The 25,897-nt window shown below is 41.0% G+C and overlaps 1 protein-coding gene across 1 annotated transcript in view; it reads right to left on the bottom strand.

The window, feature by feature from the left end:
* The window catches only part of SYNE2 (spectrin repeat containing nuclear envelope protein 2), a 248,849-nt gene that overhangs the window by 120,442 nt on the left and 102,510 nt on the right, over nucleotides 1–25,897 (bottom strand). The window contains exons 38-51 of the mRNA XM_072116513.1: nucleotides 25,260–25,384; nucleotides 24,870–25,179; nucleotides 23,170–23,334; nucleotides 19,259–21,349; nucleotides 17,928–18,017; nucleotides 15,038–15,296; nucleotides 13,740–13,779; nucleotides 13,409–13,559; nucleotides 11,597–11,818; nucleotides 9,173–9,304; nucleotides 8,360–8,583; nucleotides 4,949–7,028; nucleotides 2,327–2,649; nucleotides 1,410–1,554 (exon numbers count right to left, since the gene is read on the bottom strand). Of these exons, the coding sequence (XP_071972614.1) occupies nucleotides 1,410–1,554; nucleotides 2,327–2,649; nucleotides 4,949–7,028; nucleotides 8,360–8,583; nucleotides 9,173–9,304; nucleotides 11,597–11,818; nucleotides 13,409–13,559; nucleotides 13,740–13,779; nucleotides 15,038–15,296; nucleotides 17,928–18,017; nucleotides 19,259–21,349; nucleotides 23,170–23,334; nucleotides 24,870–25,179; nucleotides 25,260–25,384 (6,357 nt within the window). The remainder of the gene's footprint in view (nucleotides 1–1,409; nucleotides 1,555–2,326; nucleotides 2,650–4,948; nucleotides 7,029–8,359; nucleotides 8,584–9,172; nucleotides 9,305–11,596; nucleotides 11,819–13,408; nucleotides 13,560–13,739; nucleotides 13,780–15,037; nucleotides 15,297–17,927; nucleotides 18,018–19,258; nucleotides 21,350–23,169; nucleotides 23,335–24,869; nucleotides 25,180–25,259; nucleotides 25,385–25,897) is intronic.

Genomic DNA, 25,897 nt, shown 5'->3' with positions numbered 1-25,897 from the left:
TATACACACACATATATGCATAGCACAGGTATATATGTATGTGTTCTGTATAAACAAATTTTAGACACTGTAAAACTTACAGTTATCTATGAGGAAGGCACACAGCAGCCTCTGGATGTTCCAGGTCACAGCATCCCCCTCCCCCTCTCTCTCTCTGTCCCGGCTCCACTTCAGGTCTCCTAGTAGGAGGGGGAGGTACAAGCTCTCCATGCTGCTTCCTGCTCCCAGCGCTGCACTGCAATGTCCTCTGACAGGAGCACAGACATTGTCCTGCACCCGGCTGTGTGCTGCATCTGAGGGGCCCGCAGGTCCTCAGTTTAGAAGAACTGCATCTACCCCGTGCAGTGTGACCTGTCTGCTCTGTATCTGAGCGCAAGGGGCAGATGCTGTTCTTCTAAACTAAGGACCTGTATGCCTCTCTTTCTCAAGTGCACTCCCTGCCACTGCACACGGTGGAGGATGATGGCGTGCGTGCCAGCAGAGAGGGCTCTGCGTGCCCTGTCTGGCACGCGTGCCATAGGTTCGCCACCACTGACCTAGATGGTTCTGGATACCCAGGATCAGCTCTGACATCTTGAAGAGCTTAAGCTAATACAGGTAAACAAGTCTGCTTACGCATATCAGCAACAGTAAGACAAACTAGTGGCAGGGAGGTTGCAGGAAACTAATATATGCACTAATATATGGTTTTAAAATTTTCAATAATAATGTAATAACAACTTACCTTTGGAGTAAGTTCAGGCACGGTTAACTTTTAATGTGAATATCAAAACATTTAATTTTTTTTAAATCACCTTACAGTATAGTACACGTGGATTAGCAGAAAAAAAAACTTTGCCTCATTGAGGGTTTAAAAGGTTGGCAACTCCTTTAAATAAGTGCCTTTGATGCATTGTAGATAATCCCTGAACGTTCATCAAGTGGTTAAAGGAGCCACTAAATTCAACCTCTAAATTTACCAATATATTCTTCCTCCATACTTTCAAATAAGACAAAGACACAGATATTTATACATGCAGAGACATAGAAGTGATCTATTGAAAAGTGGCCAACCCCTTTAAATCTTATAACACTTTGGTGATTTTTGACCCAATTCCAATTTTGATAATTTTGGAATAACATGCAATTGTATCCCTAGTTAAAGCCTGCTATTAGGAAACCTGTCAGGGTGATTTGAGACACTGAATCACTCACGTCCTTATCGCGTGGTGGTTTAATGGCCAAAACCACCCTGAATTATTTCTGTCCGAGTCCACCAAAAACAAACACTTATACTTACCTTGGTTTTAAGTTCTTTCTCATTTTCCTAAGTTACCATTTCACATGTTTAATGAGATAATGGGAGATCAAATCCTAATTTTCAAACATTTTTAAAAGAGAATTATCAAATCCTTTACTATTGCACTTACCTTGCTTTTCTCCCACTGGTCCAAAACAGCTTTGTAAGATGCCGGTTCCTGAGAAAAGGAATCTCTGATTATGACTTCCATCTCTTCAAGATCCTTGTAAATGTTCTGCTTTTTACTTTTGAACAGGTGGTACTTTTCATGGTAACTAGAAAATAATAATGTGAAAGCTGAACAGAATAATTCATCTGGCTTCGTCACCCTATTACCCAGCCATTTTGGAATCATATTCCATAGATCAATAAGCAGTTCAGGGGTCTGCAGACATTTAGGTTACTATTTCTCAATATTACTCTAGCTCTATCTTACATGCACCCTCTATATCCATTTTTAAAGTTGGGGGCATCTTATATCATGGCCAGCCTAGAAGAAAACTTGGAGTACACCTATGCAAGATGTACTGCTTGTCGCTACTGGAAGCGCCACCACTGACTCCAACAGGCTGCAATCAAACTGGGGCAGATTTACTTACCCCGTCCATTCGCGATCCAGCGGCGCTTTCTCTGCGGTGGATTCGGGTCCAGCCGGGATTCACTAAGGTAGTTCCTCCGACGTCCACCAGGTGGCGCTGCTGCGCTGAAGTTCCCCGAGGCCTGCCGGAATGCACTGATGTTCACCAGCCTATTCCTAGTGAAGGTAAGTGCGAGTCCCGTGACACTTTTTTTTTTTTTTTTACATGTGGCGGTTTTTCGGAAATCCGTCGGGTTTTCGTTCGGCCACACCCCCCGATTTCCGTCGCATGCATGCCAGCGCCGATGCGCCACAATCCCGGGGCAATACAGGGAAAATCGGCGCAAATCGGAAACATTCGGGTAACACGTCGGGAAAACACGAATCGGGCCCTTAGTAAATGACCCCCAGTGACTGTCTTCATTTAGTATCTGAACTGATCTTCCAAGTGCACATGTGAAGTAACTAACCTGGCAAATTCGGATTGTTTTCTTTCAAACATCTCAGCCAATGACATGTTCTTTCTGGTGACCTGATCCATCAATTCATCCAGTTCCTCCTGCGCTTGTGGACTACATCTAGATTTCAGCTGCCGTGTGATATTCAGGATTTCTACTATAGCACTATTTATTCCTTCTTGTTGTGAAGTCAAGAAGGCTACCAGGTCTTCTTTATTAGTAGAATCCACAGGTTTATCTTGCAGACTTTCTTCAAACTGACTAAACAGTTCTGCCAGTTTTGAAATCATTTTTTTAAGATCTTTAAGGATGTCAAATGTCTTCTTGAGGGTCTCCTGTCAAAATAAAGCCAAAGTTCAAGCATTCATAACTTTTCAATTACTATTCACAAATCTAAAGTACACAAAGAGTAAATCTGTACACTTATAATTATTTTATATTATTTTTGACCATTACATGACCAATTTTCAGAATTTCTAGCAGTTTTCCCATGTTTAGGTGACTTGGTAGTTGGAGATTGGTATTGCAGCTATAAAGCAATACAAAGAAGCTAGAGAAGAATCTGTTCTACGAATCTTTCTTTTACTAAGAGTTATCAGTTGAATCTTAATCTTAGATCTAACATCACATAGATTTACTGTCCTGTACTATTTTGAACCAAGAACTTAAAGAGGGCCTGTCACCCTCAAAAACGGTACTAGGAGCTGCTTACTAAAGTAAGCAGCAGTGTTACAGCAGCACTGTTGCACTGTTAGTGTTATCGTAAACCTCCGATAAGGCTAGCAGACACTGCAGCGCTGTACACTAGAAACACTGGACCTATTCGTGAGGGCCAGGATTGGGGGTGGGATTACAGGCGGGGGATGCCGCAGCAGTCACTTCTGGCCTATGGAGAGGGCGGGTGGTCCGGGGAAGAGGCAGCGCCGGCAGTGTACAGTGCAGCAGTATTTGGAGGTTTCCGATAACGCAAGCGGTGTAACACTACTGCGTTTGTTTTAGCACTAGGAGCTGCTTACTTTAGAGACGTTTTTGAGAGTTACAGGTCCTATTTAAAGGGTTTGTCCCAGAGTAATGAAATATAGTTAGGTGGCCGGGGAGGGGCTGCATAAAAAATAATCTTGTACTTCCTTGTCTGGCACTCCCGCATCGAGGTCCCTTTGTTCTGTAGCCCCAGACACTGGGAGCACCAGACGAGGTAAGTAGGTAAGTTTATTTTTTTATGTAGCCCCTCCCAGGGAACCTTGCTATTTTTTCTTACTCTCTGAAAATTATATACAGTAATTCTGAAATGTGTCTGTCGATTAGTACTAAATGCACAGATAAATATATAAGCAATAAATTATGATATTTAGGACTACATGGCCACATTTTGAAGCTAACAAACAAAGCAAGTACAAAGCTTGTAATAATTTTAGATGCTTACTTAAAGGGAACCTGTCATCAAGAACAGGTACAATAAACCTGACTCCCCCTAGTGAGCCTTTGTTGAAAAGTGCAAGGTAGAGGTCCAAACTGCCTTTGTCTGTGTTGGAATGGTAACAAGATCAGCAATTTGCTACAGAGTGGTGACTGCTAAATATAAAATGAAGAGAGAGGGACCGCATTCAGCCAAGGACAGGAAGTGGACAGGGAAAGGACTTCCTGTCTGCTCAGGCTGAGATCTTAAGAGACACAGAGCAATCAAAAAATGGAGGTGGGGATCACTGGCAGCCTGGAGAAAATGTGACTCTTTTTTTCAGAATTTGACTCTTAAATACTCATTTGCATATCAGAAAAATGTCTGTGATTATTGGCCTCATTGGCAGATAATTTTAGTTTCTGTGGGGAGGACTTTTAACCCTTCACCAGCAGGTATTACTGATGTGAGTGGTAAGGTTCTGGTGACAGGTTCTCTTTAATTGCTCAGAAACCATTTAATGGATTTTGTCAGGCATCATACCTTATCCCTGCATCCCCATTTAATGGAGGCACTCTGCATGCATCTATGTTGTGCCTTTGTACAGTATTGAACAATAGACCTATAACTCTGTATCATAGAAATGTGGAGATACAATAAGGTGCCATGCAATTTGTAAACTTATAAAACAATTGAAGTAACGATAAAACAATTAATTGCACAGCCTGAATTGGATAAAAGAACGAGTTGTACATGTGTAAAACAAGTCAACACGATTCTCAACAAGCCTAAATTCCTAATAAATAATTCCTAATAAAAGGTTGCAATCCAAAGTAAAAAGTAGATGCCTATATGACACAGGACAGTAAAGAATTAACAAAGTTATTGGTATCATAATCTAAAATAGAGACATTTCAGGAGTCAATTATCTGCATTCTTGAAATTCTTCTAGTTTATGCCGACAAATGTCATAATGTTGTAGGCAAGTAAAGTAACTATAGATAATTAAAACCAATAATAGAACATGTCAGCCCAGGAAATCATTATAATATGTAGATAATAGATATAAATAACGATATTTGGACTAGTCTGGGGACATAACATAAGTAGAAAACACTGATGTCATAAGATGGAAACTACTGCAGTAATAGTTAATGATGGTAACCTACTACAGACCTTTTCAGTTGTGGCCTACACAAGGTAAGAAAAATCACATAAAGAACATGCCTGGAACTTACAATATGCTGATGGATTGTATTCTCGACTTGTTTTCCAATGTCCTCTATGTCGTTAAACTGACCAGTCAGCTCCTCTGAAGATGCCTGATGGGAAATGGCCCTTAGAGAATTTAATTCAGATTTGCATATTTCTTCAAGAACTTCCAAACTCAGAAGTTTCTCTTGAATCTCATAGCTGTCCAAATTAACAACATATGGCTGCAGAAGATCGTGCTGAATTTTCCTTAAATTACACAAAGTTTGTTCCAGTCGATACTTAATACTTTTTTCCATTGTGTGAAAACCAGTTATCAACTGACAAAGAGATTGGTGTAATCGATCCATATTTTCTGCTAGGGCTCTTACTGTGGGTTCTTCATCATGGAGAGCATCTTGGCTGTCATGTTTCTCGAGTAACAAGCTCAGTGCTTCAGTGGCTAATATGCTTATTTTCTTTATTTTTTTACATAAAACCTGAGCCTCTATAACATCAAAATGAGTTGCGATAGCTAATGCATCTCTTTGTACTGAAAAACACATCACTTTGGCTTCTTCTAAAAGCCCTTGATAACTCTCTTTTACAGGTTCATTATGACCAAAATGACCACTTCTATCTATCGGAAAACTTAGACATTTGTTCTGTAAATTATCAACAGTTAAACCATCCCAGTAAAGACCACTATCTTCAAACAAGTCCTTATAGCTCAGTATCTCAGACAAGTGAACTTGAGATGATGAGATGGCATTTTGGGAAACTTGAAATTTCTTTTCAGAACCGTCTCCGGCTTGCTGTTCAGCCTCATCATGCATCTCAGGTTCAATAGGCTGCAATGAGCTCAATTCCCGACTAAAGGAAGTTGTTCTTTCTTGAAACTCGTTACAAATTCTTAGCAATTTTTCAGTGTGCAAAAACTTCTTTTCCTCTAATCTCCGAATTCTTCTTGCTTTGGACTTAAGACTTCTTAATATGTCATTTAAATATAACTGCTCAGAAATTTTAAGTTCTCTATGATAGCTTTGGCTGTTCCTGAGAAGTGTCAAGACAAGACCTTCAATTTCCTCCAACTCTGTAGTCTTGGCCTTTAGACAATTTAGCTGTTCACATAACTCAGCCGCAGTAAATATTCCTCTTTTGACTGGAGTTGCTTCTTTTTCTAGACAATGCAGTAATTCTTTCAGCTTTTCAATTTCTGAAAAAAGTGCCAGTCTCTTTTCCAGCCCAGATTCAAGCTTTTGTAATCGGTCAACTGATTGTATAATTTGTTCCTGATATAATTCCTGCAATTGTTGGAAGAAAAGGCAAATATCTCTGAGTGCTGCTGGATCAGTGCCTTGTGATATGTGTTTGGACTCTTCAATATCAGAGTTGATAGCAGACTTCCTGTCCAAAATTTCTTTGTGCACATTTTTGGTACTTCTGATCTGCTTCTCTACATCTTCTGGCAGGAGGGCGATGCGCTGATCAGACGTCATCATATTTTGTAATTTCTTAATCCATATGTGTGAGTCAAATAAAGGTTTCAGAAATGGGTACTGATCTAGGAAGGCTTCAGGTGTTTGACACCGAGTCAACTGTCTGTCCTTAACTCGTTCCACTAAGCTGTCCAAAGAACCCTGCAGATTATCTAATGAGCATTCAAGACTTTTACTTTCATTACCCCCACAAGACCTTTTGATGTGCAATTCATACAAATGTCGTAAAGAGTAAAATAAATGTTTAATAGCTTCTATATCAGCTGAAAGAACTAAAGATGCTTTTACTATATCTTCTGGGGAAGGAGTTGGCTGATCAAGAAAGTCTTGTTGGACTTGAATGATACTTTGCAAGTGGTCAACATTCTTCTGAAGAAATTGAAGTTCATCAGCTTCTTTCATGAGACGATCAAATTCTCTATGGATGCAAAGTTCTGCTTGGTCCCAAAATGCTTCAAGTTGTCTGATATCAACATATATTTCATCCTTATCTTTATATAACACCACATTGCCCTCAATGTTTGACTGATGAGATTTTAGCAGACTCAAGGTTTCTTTTTCTTTTGCTATTTTTTCAAGGATATTCCCCAATTTATCCAGATGACTTTGGTGACTATCTGTAGATGATCTAGAAAAGAAAGATGTAATCAAATAAAGCCTTAAAATAAGGATCACATTAAACCTGAATGTATAAGTCAGAACAGATATTTCATAAAAATGTTCAGAGGCATCTGTGACTAAAAGGGTCCCTTGCTTCCCAACAGCCAATTATAGAGAATGTCCCTCTAAGAATCAACTATTATTTGTGAGCTATAAAATTGGCATGGTCAAATCTAGAATATGCAGTTCAGTTCTGGGCACCAATCCATAAAAAGCATGCCCTGGAGTTGGAGAGGGTACAAAGTAAAGCCAAAAAATTATGGAGGTATGTGGTAATGGAGGATCTCAGTTATGAGGAAATATTAAAAGAATTACTGTATATACTCGTGTATAAGCCAAGGTTTTCAGCACAAAAAATGTGCTGAAAAACCTTACCTCGGCTTATACATGAGTCAATTAAAAAATAAACTTACATACTTACCCTCGGGCGCCCCTGGACGTTCTTCTCTCTGCTGTATTAGCGGGCAGAGCCATGTGGATGCGTCACTGCTGCCTAATACAGCAAAGAGAAGACATATGAGGAGCAGCCAGAACCCGCGCCAAGGATCGTGAGCCGCGACGTGCGTCGGGGAGCCGGAGGTTGAGTATGTAAGTTTTTCTTTTATGTGCTTGGCAAACTACGGACTGCCTTGTTGTATACTACATGCGGCTGGCTGGCTGTATGCTACATGGGACTGGCTGGCTGTATACTACATGGGGGCTGGCTGGCTGTATATTACATGGGGCCTGGCTGGCTGTATACTACATGGGGGCTGGCTAGCTATATACTACACGGGGCTGGCTGTATACTACATGGGGGCTGGCTGGCTGTATACTACATGGGGGCTGGCTGGCTGTATACTACATGGGGGCTGGCTGGCTGTATACTACTGGGGCCTGGCTGTATACTACTGGAGCCTGGCTGTATACTACTGGAGCCTGGCTGTATACTACTGGAGCCTGGCTGTATACTACTGGAGCCTGGCTGGTTATATACTACTGGGCGCTGGCTGGCTATGTACTGGGAGACTGTGACCAATGCATTTCCCACCCTTGGCTTATACTTGAGTCAATAGGTTTTTCCAGTTTTTGGTGGTAAAAATAGGGGTCTCAGCTTATACTCGGGTCGGCTTATACTGTTTATTTAGTCTCAAGAAGAGACAACTAAAAGGTGAAGAGTCACTTCAAAGCTCTAAATTCTAAGTAATCCATGATTCCTGCAGGCAAAATATTTCCTCTCAAACACTACTTTCTTTAGGCAAGAAAATAAACACATATAGTACATGAAATAAGCAAGAAAGCTATGATTTAGCATCTTACATCTTGAGATTTTCTTTCTCTTTGATCAGCTTCTGGTATGACAGTCTAGCTGAACTTAGAGCATTTTGGAAAGCTGTAACTTCTTGAAGCAATTTTTGCTTTTCAGTTTTTATCGCCATCAGTTTTTTCAGCAGATCTTCACACTCTGAATTTTTGACATCTGAATCTGGTGCCTCCAAGCCCAACAACGAATCTTGTAGTTTGGTGATGTCAATAAAAAGTTTCTAATAAGAAAATAACATATGCAATATGCAAATAAGTTTTTCAAGATAGGAACCATCTTTTTCTCCTTTTCCAAAGAAATTTTTTGTTCCTTGGTTATTATTGGATGAACCTACAAACATGGATGACTATTGTTTTATGGCTTTGGAGCACAAAGTAAAATGGCATGTGCCCAAAATGAGATAGAAAAAGCCTCCAATGCATCTGGATTGAATTGCCAGTTTAACCCCATACAGATAAGCAGCTTTCAGAAAGGCTATTGTTGTGTTATCAAAGCCCCTTCTTGCTGTTACTATATAAGCTATTACATTCTGATGGAGCGCTCTGCCCGTTCATACTATCTGGTCACTGAATCATTGTAAAAGTATAAGAAGGTTACTACAGTCAGGTACCACAGTGCATAAGTGTCACTTATTTTATCATGACGGATCATGTGTTGTGATGTAAAATAATGGGAGTTGTCAGTAGTCCACCATATGTATTAGCTCACCAGACTATTCGAGTGGAATTGGCACATGGTAAGACAAACCCTAATGTGAAATGTCTTAATATTGTTGCTTAATATACTGCTATAGTGCGACCAGAATTTACCTCAATCTCTTCAATTTCTTGGTCTATTTCCATTACATTTAGTTTGATTGTTTCCATGGAAAACTTATTGATGTTCTTCCTCAGGCCTTCCAGTATCTGCTGCCTCTGTGTGTCTTTCTTAGCACAACCCATCTACAAAACAAAACAGTAAGATTAATATAAAATTTAAAAACTGCAAAAACATCTTATTGTCAGCACCCGTCCAGCACGGGTGCTTATGTCAGCACCCGTCCAGCAAACGCGCAACCACAACCAGACTTGGCGCTAGCTGTCAGACTACGTAAGTGATGGCGAACTCACACTGCGACGTCCCTGCGGGCTAAGGCCCGTGCCTAAAGAAGATAAACCGCCCTGATAAGGGCAAACCCACTATCAGGAACCTAACTGACGGTCCCTGAGTCACCCTACAACAGGACAGGGGACACGTACTTCGTCTGGCAGCTGCTGGATGGTGTAGCGGACAGGAAACGGAAATACAGGTATAGACCAGTGTTCACACTGGTACACAGAATACAAACGCAGGACTGAGACAGGGACAGATATACACAGGTCTTCTGGCAGATAATCACAGGTCAGATCCAAATACAGGTACAGGCGGGATATACACAGGTCAGGTCAAGATCAAACGGGTTATATACAGGTCAGGTCAAGTTAAAGCAGATTATATACAGGTCAGGTACAGATACAGGAAGACAAACAGAGACAGGTCAAGAACAAACGGGTATAAACACAGGTCAGACTAAAAATAACCAGCAAGGTCTGATGGGAATAGGCAGGTATATAAAGCCGATCCCGGACACGCCTCCAGCAGCACACTGGGGGAACTGTCCATCAGGCTAGTAACCCTTGCTGGGCAGGACAGAAATGCAAGGAGCCGGGTGTGGCTCAGATAATCCAAATACAAGAATTAATCCACAGTTCACACACAAATAAACGCCATGTATTCCGCCAACTGCGGATAGAGCGACGTTCAGGCACAGACGTTACAGCTTAATGGTGTAATGAAAAAGGCAAAACAGAAAAAGTATGGCACGCACCATCAAAAACATGCAGCAAATAATAAATTATTTCCAGAAAATACTATTATATTATACTATTTTGAGGATATTAAACTTCCATTCCAAGCTAAAGAACTTACAATTTGTGGACTTCCTCAAAGCAGTTTTTTTTAATGCTACTATTTTCAAATGAATGAGTTCAGAAATAATGGGATAACTATTGGAACAAGTAGTACTTGAAAAGAAAAGATGTGTTGTATGGAATATTAAGTGATGATGACTCTAAACACTACTTACTTGGTCCTATTTCAGCAGCTTATTTGTTAAAACAGAAGAAGATATATCATAGATAGGAACTGTCAGATTATGGGACAGATTTATCAAGCTGTCTGAAAGTCAGAATATTTCTAGTTGCCCATGGCAACTGGAAATATTCTGACTTTCAGACAGCTTGAAAAATCTGCCCCAGTGTGTCTGAAATTGCTAGAACTATGTAAAAGTAAGACCAACCTATCAAACAATAACCCACCTCATTCCTTATGTAGAGCAAAATTACACAAAACCAACACATTTAGAGGATTTCTGCCCAATACTACACATGCTGTATTAGCCATTTCTTTCTACCTCTTTTTGATAAAAAAAAAAAAACACCTTCTAGATGTTTTATACAATTTTAGGTGCTGATCACAAAAGTGATAGTACAGATAATGGAAAACTTTGTAATATCCTAATTTAAGCAGTTTGCGTAAATCATCTTTCTTCCCTATATCCACTGACAGCTGAGAGATAAAGGAACGTGTTAAAATGTCTAATGATTTAACGGGAACCTGTGAGCAGAAACACCTAAACACTTTCCAGATCTTGTTTCTTTCATGGCCCAGCGTGGTTGCATCATCCAGAAAATCTGTCAGGATTCGGGATGCGTGGATCCTCTGGACCACCGCGGGAGGTGGTACTAGCCGAGACCTGGGACAGGAATCTAAGTGGCACCTGGTCTTCACCAGAGCCGGCCGCAAAGCTGGGTGGTCATGCTGTGGCAGGATACCACCAGGTCGTTCCACAGGTGCGACAAGCCCACGGAGGCAGCCGAGGTCGAGGTACCTTAGGAGAAGACAGTCTCCTGGTCAGGTCCAGGCACAGGGTCAGGGCAGGCGGCAGAGATGCAATGCCAAATCCAACCCGGGGACAGCAATGGGAGGTCCGGGAACGGGAACACAGGAACACGGGATACAGGCACATATTCGTTTGGATGGTAGGGGAGCCCTAGTTGTGTGAACAGCCCCCAGGACCCATAGGACACTTAATCCGCCACTTTTGACGGGTGTATGATTTTTTTGTTTACATTGAAATGATTTATGCTATACTTTTTTTTACGCATTTATCTTCATATGTGTGCTGTGCCCTATACATATAATGTGTGGTTCACCTTAATTTTCCAGGTTAGTTCTCCCAGAGGTTTTTCTTGCAACAGTTCCTCTCCCAAAATCTGTGAAATTCTTGAGAAAATCTCTAGCGCCTCCTGCTGGTACACTGTGATATGAGGCTGAAGCTCCTTAGATAATATTTCAGATTCTGTGTCAACACTGTTACGCTGTGGTGCTGGAACATCTACAACCAGGGTTTGCGGATTATTGACCTGTTCGATATTATGTTTGGTAGAGGAAATGGAGAACAATTACAAATAATCCACAAATAATAAAGGGAAAACAACTAATATTTTACATTTTGTTATCAAAGAAGTGCCTACAATTCTCTTAATGCAATATTAATAATGACAGGGTTGTGTCACAAGGCCTTCTAGGCTAATTTACAGTAATCCAGCACTATAATGGTTTAGTAGGTGATATCTATCGTGTGACCTGAGGAAGTTTATATATTGGATGTAACAGCATCACTCCCCAATTCACCTTTTTCCTTTGATTTGTTCAGAGCAGTATACAAAGAAACATACACAAGGGCAGAACTTAGAAAAAGAGACTTCCTCGATTTAACAATAGGTGTGATATTTCCACATTAGTCTCTATCAAAGCTTTAAAGACTGATGTCAAAACAGCACACATATTTGGGGATAAGGGAAGTCTCTGAGTCACTGAAAACCTAAGGAGCGCAGCTGCTTTTTCTTCTACTCTGCATTTACCTTGATTCGGGTAACTAAAGAAAGTGGAGCAGAACTATTAATAGATGTATATTGGTAACTTACGGTACCTAATATCCTGCCCCCCACTGTTACACACACATAACAAAAAACAAGGTAAAGTGGCCAACCCCTTTATGGCCATGGTCTATACAAGAAGTAAGGGCATACTATTTTTTAAAACAGTCCATAGGTGCAGATTAAAACATTGGGGGCATTTATTAACAGTGTTGCACTGTCTGTTTTTTGGGCGCAAAAACTGTGAGGTAAGTTAGACATTTTAGATTGCGCCACAAAGGATAGATAAACTGAAAAGGGGCTGACATGACTCCACATTCATGAAGCTCAATGTAACCTTGCTAGACTTGTTTTTTGTGGGTATGTGTGTGCAGTACAAATTGTACCCAAAAAAAGTATGAATTCATGAGCTGAAAAAAAGACGCGTGTGTTGGAAAAGGAGCAAAATTGTGGCACCAACACTTCATAAATATGGCGCACTAGGAGCAGAAAGGAAAAAAACTAAAAATTCCAAAAAAAAAAACACTAATAAATATAAAATAATATAATATCAAGTCAGTATACATTACTATTCCCTTTTATGTATAAGACAGATGGTCTTTTGGGTCTTTTTGAATTCTGCACCCCATCTAGTTATAAGCTGTTAATAGTCAATAACCTGATCATCCTATGTTGAGTCCATGTAGAACCATCAAAATAGGAAATTCTTGACACCTCACCTTGACTTGTATAACTTAATAGGTATATACTTTATAACTATAAAGGTATAAAAAGCTAAAAATAAAAAAAAAATTGCAATGCAACAATTAAATACCAATAGAGCAAAACAAGTGATGCGCTTCATTACAGGGCATACATCAAAATTAGCATCTGTAACTAAAATCTACACATCTCTTGACATTTATGGAAAAGTAAAGCGTTTACAGAACCTAGACATTTTTCACCACAATATTAGATGAAAATTGAAAGAAGCCAAATAGAAAGTAAAGGTCAACCTCAAACATATAACTGCTGCTAATTATACACTGGCACAGACATTGGCATACGCAGACGGCAGATTAAAGGCAGCACAAGAAGAATTCTTACCTGACCCTCATTCAAAATGACAAGCTTTTCCCCATCTTCTGGGAGTGTGTCAGTCATTGTTAGCCCTTCCACCACTGTGGTTATCAGACCTGAGACATGAAGGGAGTCACTGTCGCTGACCGTCAAGCCATTGACTGAGGCCTCTGGTTGACTAAAACAGGATGTAAATTATACGCGATTTAATAAAATTATCAATACAATAAAAAAGGTCTAAAAGAGTAAAATTAAATACTGTATATACTAGAGTATAAGCCAAGTTTTTCAGCACAAAAACTGTGCTGAAAAAACTAAACTCAGCTTATACTCGAGTCTATAAAAAAACTGTACTCACCTTTCCGACGCCCCCTGCAGTCCCTCCTCTTTATTGCTGCCTGAAGCAGGTCCTTGCACGCTAACTCTGTACACATTATGACGTCAGCTGCTTGCTGATATCATAGTGTGTGCGCCAAGAGCGACAGGCGGCGCACACGCTATGATGTCAGCAAGCGGCTGACGTCATAATGTGTATGAGGCCAATGCGCAAGGACTTGCTGACAGCTGCTGACCGCAATCAAGAAGAAGAGGGGGGCGTCGGAAAGGTTAGTACAGATTTTTTTAATATGCCCGTCAGACTGTGGACAGGAGACTGGCTATATACTGGGGACAGAAGGCTGGATATATACTAGGGGGCAAGGGCTTGCTATATACTGAGGGGGGTAGGGGCTGGCTACATACTGGGGTGCATGTAGTGGCTGGTTATACACTGGGGGGCAAGGCCTGACTATAAACTGGGGGGCATGAGCTGGTGGGCTATATACTGGGTGGCATGTGCTAGCTGGTTTTATACTGGGGGAAGGGGGTTGACTATATATAATAACTATATAATGACAATAACTCTAATTCAGGTTTTTGTTCCCTTACTGTTTGGCCCATTTTACCCAATGTATGCCAAAATGTTAAATCGCAGTATGAATCTGGTATCGCAGTACGTGCCTGGTGGTATTGCTTCTGCTCCTCACATTATGCAAAACACCAGTACATCTTCAGTCAGCTGCAGTTCCTGCCTCATTCTCCTCCTGCGGCCCTAGACTATATTTCCCCTGTCCTGGCACCGGCCGGTGGTTGAGGAACTCTAAGAGATCTAATAGAACATCTGTGGCTACTTAAGTAGGATTGGAAGGGATCCACTAATCTGTAAGTAATGGCAAATTCTAACAAAGTACAATAATCCCAGTAATACCCCTTTAATAACTATTTTAGTCAATAAGTGTAGGTAGTATGGTAACCATATTTATAAAGCGCAACAATCGCCACATAAATACAGTTAGATTCCATTAATGGAAATGTGAATTCCAGAAGTGTGTGCATATATACAGTAACATGTATGCATGTCCCAATTACTGCACTGATAACTTTAATTATAGCTCCCTCTTGTTTGCTGAAATTGTTGCCCAACTCTATTGTGAGCCGAAAGAGTTAAAAGCAAGCAAAATGTAATACAAGAGCCCCTTCCTCTTTAGCCCCAATCATCCCAAAAAAATCTCAATCTTTCAGGAAGGAAAATTGTCTCCGCTGTCGGTGGTTATCTTTAGTTGTAGAATGTCACAAATGAGACAGTTTCATTATTTTGATAATGGGTCTGTGATTCACCCAGGAAACTTTGAAAAGAACTCTTTATGCAGATCTTCCATGCTGAGCAGTTAATATTTTTAACACTCCGATTGCTCAGCGGTGTGACCTCTACTTGCCTCCTGTAGGAATTACAGTCCTGTAGAAGTGTCTGCGGTTGACCACTGGCCTCTTGCCGTCCTGATTTTGCTTCCTCTAATGTTTTTCCCTCAGCAGCTTCTCCCGAGCTGTCTGTCACATCTACATAATGTTCCTTGTGAATACTTTCACCATCTACGCTCTGCCAGAAATTCACAGGATTAAATAACATTAATAGGAGAATTTCGTTTCAACTATGTAAAAAAGTAACTTTCTTCACTTTATGAATAAGTAATAAGTATGGAACAACTATAACAAGAGTAAAATACTAAAAGAGAGCAGAACAATGTTTGGGATGGGTTTTTCTGGCACAACGTCAGACTTGCCCAGTAACTTATAATAAGATCCTATGGTGGCCCCAACCCCTGACACAACAATGAATCCATTATAATGAACCCTAGCTGGAACAGTAACAGTGGTGTTAGCGTAGCTGCTGGCCTAGCTGGCACAGTGGCAGTAGTGTTACCCTTGCTGCTGCCCTAGCTGACACAATGGCAGTGGTATTAGCCTAGCTGCTGCCCTAGCTGGCACAGTGGCAGTGGTGTTAGCCTAGCTGCTGCCCTAGCTGGCACAGTGGCAGTGGTGTTAGCCTAGCTGCTGGCCTAGCTGGCACAGTGGCAGTAGTGTTAGCTTAGCTGCTGGCCTAGCTGGCACAGTGGCAATAGTGTTAGCCTTGCTGCTGCCCTAGCTGGCACAGTGGCAGTAGTGTTAGCTTAGCTGCTGGCCTAGCTGGCACAGTGGCAATAGTGTTAGCCTTGCTGCTGCCCTAGCTGGCACAGTGGCAGTAGTGTTAGCCTTGCTGCTGGCCTAGCTGGCACAGTGGCAGTAGTGTTAGCTTAGCTGCTGGCCTAGCTGGCACAGTGGCAATAGTGTTAGCCTTGCTGCTGCCCTAGCTGGCACAGTGGCAGTAGTGTTAGCCTTGCTGCTGGCCTAGCTGGCACAGTGGCAGTGGTGTTAGCGTAGCTGCTGGCCTAGCTGGAACAGTGATAGTGATATTAGCTTAGCTGTTGGCCCAGTGGCAGTAGTGTTAGCCTAGCTGCTGGCCTAGCTGGCACAGTGGCAGAGATGTTAGCCTTGCTGCAGCCACAGTGGCAGTGGTATTAGCCTAGCTGCTGGCCTAGCTGGCACAGTGGCAGTGGTATTAGCCTAGCTGCTGCCCTGGCTGGCACAGTGGCAGTGCTATTAGCCTTGCTGCTGGCCTAGCTGGCACAGTGGCAAGAGTGTTAGCCTTGCTGCAGGCCTATCTGGCAAGTAACAGTGGTGTTAGCCTAGCTGCTGGCCTAGCTGGCACAGTGGCAGTAGTGTTAGCCTAGCTCCTGGTCTAGCTGGCACAGTGGCAGTAGTGTTAGCCGAGCTGCTGGCCTGGCTGGCACAGTGGCAGTGGTGTTAGCCTAGCTGCTGGCCTAGCTGGCACAGTAACAGTGGTGTTAGCGTAGCTGCTGGCCTAGCTTGCACAGTGGCAGTGGTATTAGCGTAGCTATTGGCCCAGCTGGCACAGTGGTAGTGGTGTTAGCCTAGCTGCTGGCCTAGCTGGCACAGTGGCAGTAGTGTTAGCCTAGCTGCTGGCCTAGCTTGCACAGTGGCAGTGGTGTTAGCCTAGCTGCTGGCCTAGCTGGCACAGTGGCAGTAGTAATGACTACTAGTCCCAGTCACCATGTAAGTCCCATGCACCATTGATTCCCTGAGAGTTTTCTCTCCTCCTCTCACAGATTGGGTTGACTATTTTTGAGGAAGTAAACAGCCTGTGCATCACTCACTGAGACAGTCAGCTTACAGCTGTGAAATAACCATTGGACATTGGTGATGGGGGGCCCCCTTATAATTAAAGTGGTGGGGCACCGGGGCACCCCTGGAGCCCTCCCTATAATCCAGCCCTGGTAGGTGTCTAACAACGATACCTACCATTTAGCTGCTCAAAATGGTAATCCCTTCTGCTTCCTAAACCTATGACCCTGTTGTGCATGTATGGTTTAACATGTTATTTTAAAGGGAAGAAAAGGTAACCAGTCTGTTAAATCATCCAATATAGTGCCTGTGCAGGAAACTGATGGCTTTAAGTGCATCAGTGTTTTTTGCTGCAATTTTTTTAGTTGCTCCTTACTGAAATATAGAATGCATTAGTTTACTCAAGACAGTGGCCAAAATGTACTAAAAAAGAGCAAACTGCACTATATGCAGCTTTCCAGTGTAGTGTGCAGGGGGGCGCCAAATTCAGGATTTCTGGTGCTAGTTCTTCATGAATTTGGCGCCCCCTGTACTGCCCCGACAGAGTGCACCTTTTTTTTGAGGCATGAGCTGTGCAACACATTTCTGGCAGACTTTGCAGGTTAAATATGGTGCACGGTCTGACTGAGCACTGGAGAGCCCCTTTCAGTGCAGAATTGTGTGTTGCTTTGGATACAGTGCAGCGTGGGCCACAAAGTATTGTGTACGCCACAACTGTGTCATGTGTGCTACAAATGTATCTCCGATACCTCTTAAATACATGTGCCAGCAGTTTTCACTAGAAAGAATGTGCAAATTCCGACAGAAAACTGGCGCAGGGCCCTTAGTAAATGTGTGCCAGTGTGCTTCTAAAGGCTATGTTAAAGAAAGGGAAAAAAAACCACAGTAAATTTTCTACTGCGTTATTAGGAATATTATTCCATACACTAAACAGCATTTACAAACCATGGACATAACAGCAACTTTAGGGGTGTAGACACTACTGTCTATTGGGGCTCAATGGAATTGCAGCAGTGATCAAATGTCCGACAAAATTATTAATCCTTACCTCCATAAAATGACTCTTTGGATCTGTCTTTTGTATGGTTGTTATTGGTTCTCTTATTGCTTTGCTTTCCACTTCTAAAACAGCAGCTATCTATGTGGAAGAAATACAAAGAAAGCACAAGATAACCAAATGAATGATAATTTAGGAGCTGAGACTAATATTTCAGGGTGGAAATACACAGACTCTCACCAAGCCTGATGTACTATTCATCTATGTGAATTTGCCATTGTGTAGCCCTGTTTGGAGATATACAAAGTTTTTTGTTTCTCTTTTTTGAGGTTTTTGTTTAATTGCAATTGAAAAGGAAAATCAAAATTGACTAAAACCAAAGGAGTTTAGAAATGTGTCTTGATTTCCTTAGGCCTAAAGGCTTATTCACACAGCTGCATGAACATACAGCAACAAACGTTTTTCCCATATGGGCACATAGGGGGACATTAATCATAGTGGGTCTCAGGTTCGCCTGTTTTTGCGCCTGTTTTGCTCTTCTTTTTGGCTCCTGATCTATGATGGATCTAGTTCTGGCTTAGTAAATGCACTGGAATTGTCGCATGTCTGATTCATTTGCGCCTAAATTTGTCGCAAATTGTTAGATCTCATTTGTGAGCAATAATGAAAAGAAATGAGAAAAGGTGACAGAACGTTCAGGGCTTCATCTCTGCAGGGACTAAAAATTACAGATATGTAAAAAAAAAAAAATTCTTGCTGAAATGAGTCTTTTCCTTTTTTATTAAAATTTACAGTAAATGGAGTCTGATAATATTCTCAGTTCTGTACAATAAGACAATAATCACTCACAGAGATGATCCCAAAGAAAGTGATGAAGTCGTTACTGGAGAAATTTTACATTTTAAAACTGCTCCGAAGTATTTTCCATGTTGCATAGAGGGAATTTTTCATTTGGGAACCTAAAATGTATGTTTTTAGTAATGAAAATAAAAAAAGTTTTTTGGAAGTGCACCTGCTCAGAGCAGGTGCATTTTTGCGCCTTTTTTTGCGCCTTTTTAGGCGCAATTTTGTGATAGATCCTGTGCAAACATCTGTTTAGGACACACTCACTATGTCAGATAAGGCGCAGGGACTCAAAACCACTAAGTGCCGAACTTTGCCGTGCGCCAGAAAATGGCGCATAAATGCGCCTAATTAACAAAATGCTATTTTTGCGCTAAAAGACGCTCGAAACAGTCTAACAGACTATGATTAATGTCCCCCATGGTGGTCAGTCCTGGTGACAGTATTGCAGAAAAAACAATGAATAGGGAATTTTGCAATCCATTTATATATTAATTTTCTAAGAATCTGTAAGACAAGCTGCTTTGGCTTTATGTTACCTTTTTCTTCTTCTTCCTGCTTTTTGAAGATTTACTTTCCTTTGCATTCCTTGTGTCAGTAGGTTTCTGAGCATATTGAGCTTTAGGCTCATTGATAGCTGGAGACTGTACATCAGATCCTATTGACTCTTCCATTTCAGGCTCTGCTATAAGCTCTTTGGTAGAGAGCACTGAAGGAGGCAATGCAGACTGTCCTAAGGACTGTAATGAAGATAGTTTTGATGAAGATATTGATGAAAGCTGTTCTATATTTTGCTCTAAATGGTTTTCTATAGATTGAATAGATGACTCTGTATGTTGTACAAGAGGTGTTTCTTCTGGCTTTTCGGTGGGTTTTACTAATATTTCCACTGTCTTTTGGATAATTGGTTCTATTGTAGGTGCCACTGATAGGTCTACTGTAGACTGCACTGACACGGTAGACTTTATACAAAGTGTTTCTATGAACTTCTCGGATGATTCAACTGCAGGCTGCACAGATGGTTGTATTGTAGACATCACTGATGGTTCTAGTGTAGGGGTCGCTGGAAGTTCTTCTCTAAGTTTTCCTGGTGGTATTTCTAGAGGTGGCACAGATGGTTCTATAGAAGGCTGCAGAGATTGTTCTTTTGAAGGTGGCTCAGATTGCCCTACAAATGGGAACACTGATATGTCTTCTGTAGAGTGTATAGATAGTTCTTTAGTAGTCTGCACGGATTCTTCTACTGTAGACTTCACTGGTTGTTCTACTATCAGCCGTACAAATGGTTCTAGTGTAGGCTGCAATTGCGGTTCTATTGTAGGTTGCACAGTTGGTTGTACTGTAGACTGTACCAAAGGTTCCTCTGTGGACTGCTCCAATGCTACTGGAGGATCCACAGATACTATAGACCTGATAGAGAGTTCTTCTAAAGCCTGCACAGATGATTCCACTGTAGGCTGCACTGGAGGTCCCCCTGTGGACTGCACAGATGGTTCTGGTGTAGGCTGCACCAATAGTCGTATTGTGGGCAGCACTGATATGTCGTCAGTAGACTGCATTAATAGTTCTTCTATTGTCCTTACAGATGGTTCCAATGTAGGCTGCACTGGAGTTTCTTTTGTAGGTTCTACTGTATACTGCACAGATAGGTCTACTATAGGCTGCACAGATGGTTCCAATGAAGGCTGCACTTGTGTTTCTACAGCATGATGCAATAATGGTTCTACCGTAGACTGAACAGATAAGTCTATGTCTACTGTAGGCTGTGACAATGGGTCTCCGGTAGACTGCGTAGATGGTTCTTCAATAGATTGCACAGAAGATTCCAATGTATCTCTTGTTTGCATTGGTGGTTCAATAACAGGTACCCCCTCAGTTTTTATAGTAGGCTGCAATAATAGTTCCTCTGTAAACTGCACAGATGATTCTACAGTGGTCTGCATAGATGTTTTTTCGATAGGTTGCACTTTTTGTTCTACTGTAGGCTGCTCTTGTGGTTTTACTGTTACTTGATCCACTGCAGTATGCTTGCATGGTTCTATTGTAAAATGCATTGATGGTTTTAAAGCAGTTTCTTCTGCTTTAAAAGAAGGTAAAAGTACAGATTGCACTGATAATTCCTTATCAGATAGCTCTGAGATTTCCAATGCAGAATGCCTAATAGGTTCCATGGATGACTCCAAAGAATCTATCCCTGGAGGTTCCCCTATAGTATGGCCAATGGGTTCCAGGGCAGATTGTTCTTCAGACTTCTCTGAGAACACATATTCCTCTGATACATGTTGGACTTGAGGTTGTGCCATCATAGCCTTCACTAAGAAGTCTTCTTGAGCCTTCAGTGGGGTATGCAGTGATGTTTCCTTTGCTGACTGTTGATGCTCTGACTTTTTCTTTAACCCTTTCTTACTTTTTTTCCCTTTGCGCTTCTCAAATACAAGAGGAGGTTCTTCTATTACTTGTGTCAGATGATTCATTCGTTCTAGGTATCCTCTCATTTTGCTGTGATGAAAGTCCATTGCCTCCTGGATCCTTGTGATTCCCTTTGGAGATGAGTTCTGCTTAACATCTTCTGCTAGTTGAGTCACCTGATCCAGATCACTCTGCAAACCTTCATATTGGCCCCTCAATGCCTACAATACAAAAACATGTAGTTTAATGCAAGATTAAATTGTAGGCCAAAAGCAAATGTGCTGTTATAGTTGGTATGAAATGTAAAGGGCTGATTTGGACAACCTCTTTACCTCAAAGTATTTTGAGAAAACAAGCTCTAAACACATGTACCCTGATGATGCAATGGCAAAATCTAGAAATATAAAGATAAATAAGTTCTCACTTAAGAAGACCAATAATAACAACTTTAAGTTATCTTACCCAGTTACTAAATATACAATAAGTTGGGATAACTGTTAATTGGGTTGAGTTGGGCCAGCACAATATGCAGCAAGCAAAGCTCACAGGCTGCAGAATATTTCTAGGCCAAGCAGGACCTGGTGTAGAAATAAACTCGTCACAGCTGGCCGCTGGATACATGAAAAGGCCAGGAGCCTCTGGACGTATCAGGCCGCACCGGAGGGGCTGCAACATTGCACCGGCGTATGATAAATAACCTCCAATGTGTTCATTTTACTTGCAGATTATGCTCCTGAGCAAGGGACCCACCTATTGTATTAACTTTTTTTTTTGCAGGACCCCACACTCATGGTTACACATACTCTTCTTACAATTAAATGGCATCCTGCTAAAGCTGTACTGGGGAAGTATGATGATTTAGATTTCTTCCCTCTCCCTTAATTCCTTTCAATCTTCAGAAAGTGGATCTTTAGCAGCTGAAATATGCATTACAAGGAACCTATACCCTGCTATACTTTAAAGGTACAAGAAGAAATCATCTTGAAGTTCCATGACTTGTGTGAGTGCACTTGGAATACTAAAACAAGTTCTAGCTTAGTTGGGGTCAATGGACAAATAAATGTCATGGTTCCCAAAGGGGTACATATGCCATGCAGTGTGATGAGTCTGCAGTGGCAGCATCATGGGCGCATCCAGCTAGCTATCACTAGCACCTGTTCACCAAGGGCAAGGGTGGGAGAAGACACTTCATGAAAAAAAAAACAACTTAACAACCAAAAAATATATTTTGATGCTCGGCATGGGGCAGGGGGCACCGTTCTATAGTTTAGGCTTTATCCCTGGTTCCCACTTTGCAGTTATATATAAAGCATAGATAACTTACACTGTTCATACGTGTAGAAAATTATTGTCAGACCCTGTAAAGTCAATAGGATCTGGTGACATACTAATGCAATTATGATTAATTATCCTGTTTCTAAAAAGATAAAAGCTAAAAGATTTATCTTAAAGTTGCTTTTTTCCTTCTTTCTATACCATTAATTATAGCATAAAAGCTAAAAAAGACAAGGATGAAAGAGAAGAGATGATGATATAAAAGAAAACAAGAAAACTGAAAATTGAAAATAGAATAAAATATTTGCACAGAGTATAGAACAATAGAAAGCTGAGAAAACCAAAAAAAAACTGTGAGAGGGGAGGAAATGGGAATGAAGAAAGGAGGAAATACTTAGAATTTTTCGATTTACATAGAAGAAGAGACCTGCATTAATGTGTTAGGGTGCAGCTGAAAAGCAGAAGAGGATAACTGCTCCATTTGAGGTAGAATTTGGACAGATTGGCTGCTCCCATGTTCTTTTCCACAAGTATGAGACATTAGAATCTCCCTTTGTGACTTTCTTATAGGCTTTTTACCTGACGAGCAATGACCCGAGTTGCATTGCAAAAGGGCTACTCTGGTACAAAAAAAAAAAAAATTAACTACCCCTGTTTCGAGACAATTTTCTCCCTGAATAAAGTGTATTTCAAAGGTTATATATCTAGGAGCCTTCCTAATTGAGCAATGTTCTATTGAGAAATGTATTATCACAGACAATTGCACCTGTAATTTCTGTCTCTTCAGCTCGCACGGTGCGTTTTCTCGTGATGAGCCGCTAAAATTAAGAAGCTCTTCATAAAAACTTGTCATTTTGTTATTCAGGGCAGCGGAGAGACTTTCATATTGCCGGTGTCCTTCAAGGCGCCTTTCCAGTATCTGCATTTTATCCTATAAACAAGAGAAATTAATAACGGAGTCAATATACTAGATTCTATGGTTTTCTAGGATTATGTGTACCCTAGTATAAAATCAATTACATTAAAAGGCATTTCTAATTAAAAAGTACATACATGACCAATAAATATAAAGCTTCAACTTTTAATTTGTCTTCTTACGAAAAGCTAGTTTTGTCTACAATGTAAGCTTGGTTTTATTCAATGGTGACACATCTACCTATTATGGAGCTGCAAAATCCAGACTCCCCACTGTGTCACATTGCTAAGCTTAGATCACCATAAAATACCATTATAATCTATGTTTAGTTTAAGAGAATCATGGCATGCCTCAAGTAGCCAGAGCGTACACACCACAGCTGTAGCATACATGTCATAGAGACAGAACATTCATCTACCCTTGGGAAAATGAGGCCTAGCACTGGCTGGATATTTCCCCTTGTGCCTGTAAATTTCGGCTGTGAGCTGCCCACCATTGCAGTCAATTATGCATGGTCACAGCAACTTGACCGAGCCCAACGTCCACACATTATGCAGAAGGTCCTATTCCTGGCCCTGCAGTACGGCCATTTATCATTTTATGGAGATGGGTGGTCCGACAAGTGAAACGGCCCGCAACTTCACCCCATTTCTGCACATGATAGTTGTGCATGTGGCCTTAATCTGTTTCTTCCAGTTATTTATAAAAAAGGAGACTATAAAAAATAGTTTTTTTACCGAAATAGTGGATATTTGAGAAAGAACACCCCTTTAATAACATCTACTGCAAAGAAGGAACAAGTCCAGCCACTCCAGAATACGTTTCAATAAACTCTTCTGTATATTCTATACAAATCAAAATTTTGGTGCTCAACAAAAATGCAGCCACCAATGACCTAGATGTTTTGGTAGGAAATAAAGAGAAGAGAAACAGATTCCGGAGTGCTGGTCAACTTTCCTTTTTTGTGGTTCGTTTTGGATTCTTTGCCCCAGAATCCATCCATTCATCCTTTAATCTGAATGAATATCTTAGGGGTGATTTTGTAATAAGATGCAGTGGAATTTTCTATTGTTCCTTGTTATCATGAGTTTCACAATAGGAAGAGGTTTACCAGTATATTGGTATTTTTTAGGACTTCCCTGGCTGGGTATTCCATACCCAGGGGTCCCTCAGAGCCACCTAGATATTTATAATACCTGCAATCTTGAGGACTTCAGATGTAAAATAATTGACTTTCCTGATTAAAAATAACTGGCAATCCAGATTACTGCTATAGACAAGCAATATGATAGGATAGGGTATCTCTATTTGAACACCTAGTGCCCTCACTAAACGTACAGAGCTAGGTAAATGGTTGTCATCATGTCTGGCACTTGTACATGTTCAGTTTACTTGAAATGAGCTGAGAAAAAGGAATGTTACTGAGACACTTATATGTAGTACTTGGTTATATGACACAGACCCTTCAATCAACTGAACCATGAATCCTGAAATCACAGAACCACTACTTTAGCTAACCTTACAACCTGTATTGAAGAAAAAAATCTTGCCTGCAATTCCAAATGCATTTTCTCCAGTTGAAATTTGCTTCCTTGCTGCTGATCATGAATTCCAGGACTTGGAGAAGAGGCCTGAGATGCCTCCTTTGACTTGAAATTTTCCATTATAGCGATCAAGTCCTGACTTTCCTGGAGTAACTCTCTGAAACTAGCCAGTTGCTTTTCATTGTCTTGTAATCGAGGTTGAAGGTCCACACTTAGTCTGCCCCGTCTCTTCTGTAACTCTGTCAGCCTCAGATTCAGAACGTTACTCTGATCATCACCTTGTGCTTCCCCCTGTGAGTCTTCCTGAATGTCAGCTCTGTGTGACATAACAATGTTTGCATTAGTGTAAATGAGATACAAGTTTCTCTAGAACAGTCAATAGTTCAAGGTTTTTACCTTTTTGGTTCCACCACCAATGTTCTGGTAGGACTTTTCTGCCTGTCTTTTGCTAGAGCTTCAGGCTCTAATTCCATGGCTGCGGACTCTTCTTCTATATGAGTCTTTTGCTCTCCATTTACAGGCTGAAAGAACAGAAATGTATGAAAAGTTATTACATTGGTTTTATATATTACTGTATATTACTGTATGTGAATCCCCACAAATTTCTCTTCCTTGAGGTTATAAGAACCAGACAGCTATCTCCTTGTAGTCCACTACAGATGACCTCTATGCACCTTGAAGTATCTGATAATTTCCTAGCACATTAAAACATTCCCATACTTTCTAAAGACAAGTACCCCCCTCCTTAAACAAATTCTACCGGTGAGCTACACCCCCACAAGGTCTATAATATGATATAACATTCAGATTTTTGGGGGTCTAATATCTGGAAGTAGATGGTGTCTCTTAAGCCCTACACTATGTATTGGCAATAAATATAGACTTCTGTCCAAATTATAGATACTAATACCCCAGATCTCTTCTGTGATCCACAGAACTGAAAACATATGCTACACCCGTTTTTTATCTCAGGTTCTGTAGCACACAGAACCACTGGCCTAATGTGCTCTTAGAGGTGTGATTCTCATACAGGC

Source organism: Engystomops pustulosus, chromosome 7 (assembly GCF_040894005.1).
Source record: "Engystomops pustulosus chromosome 7, aEngPut4.maternal, whole genome shotgun sequence".
NCBI classification, from domain to species: Eukaryota; Metazoa; Chordata; class Amphibia; order Anura; family Leptodactylidae; genus Engystomops; species Engystomops pustulosus.
Note: the sequence above shows the minus strand (reverse complement) of the source record. Positions and strands in the feature narration are given on the sequence as shown.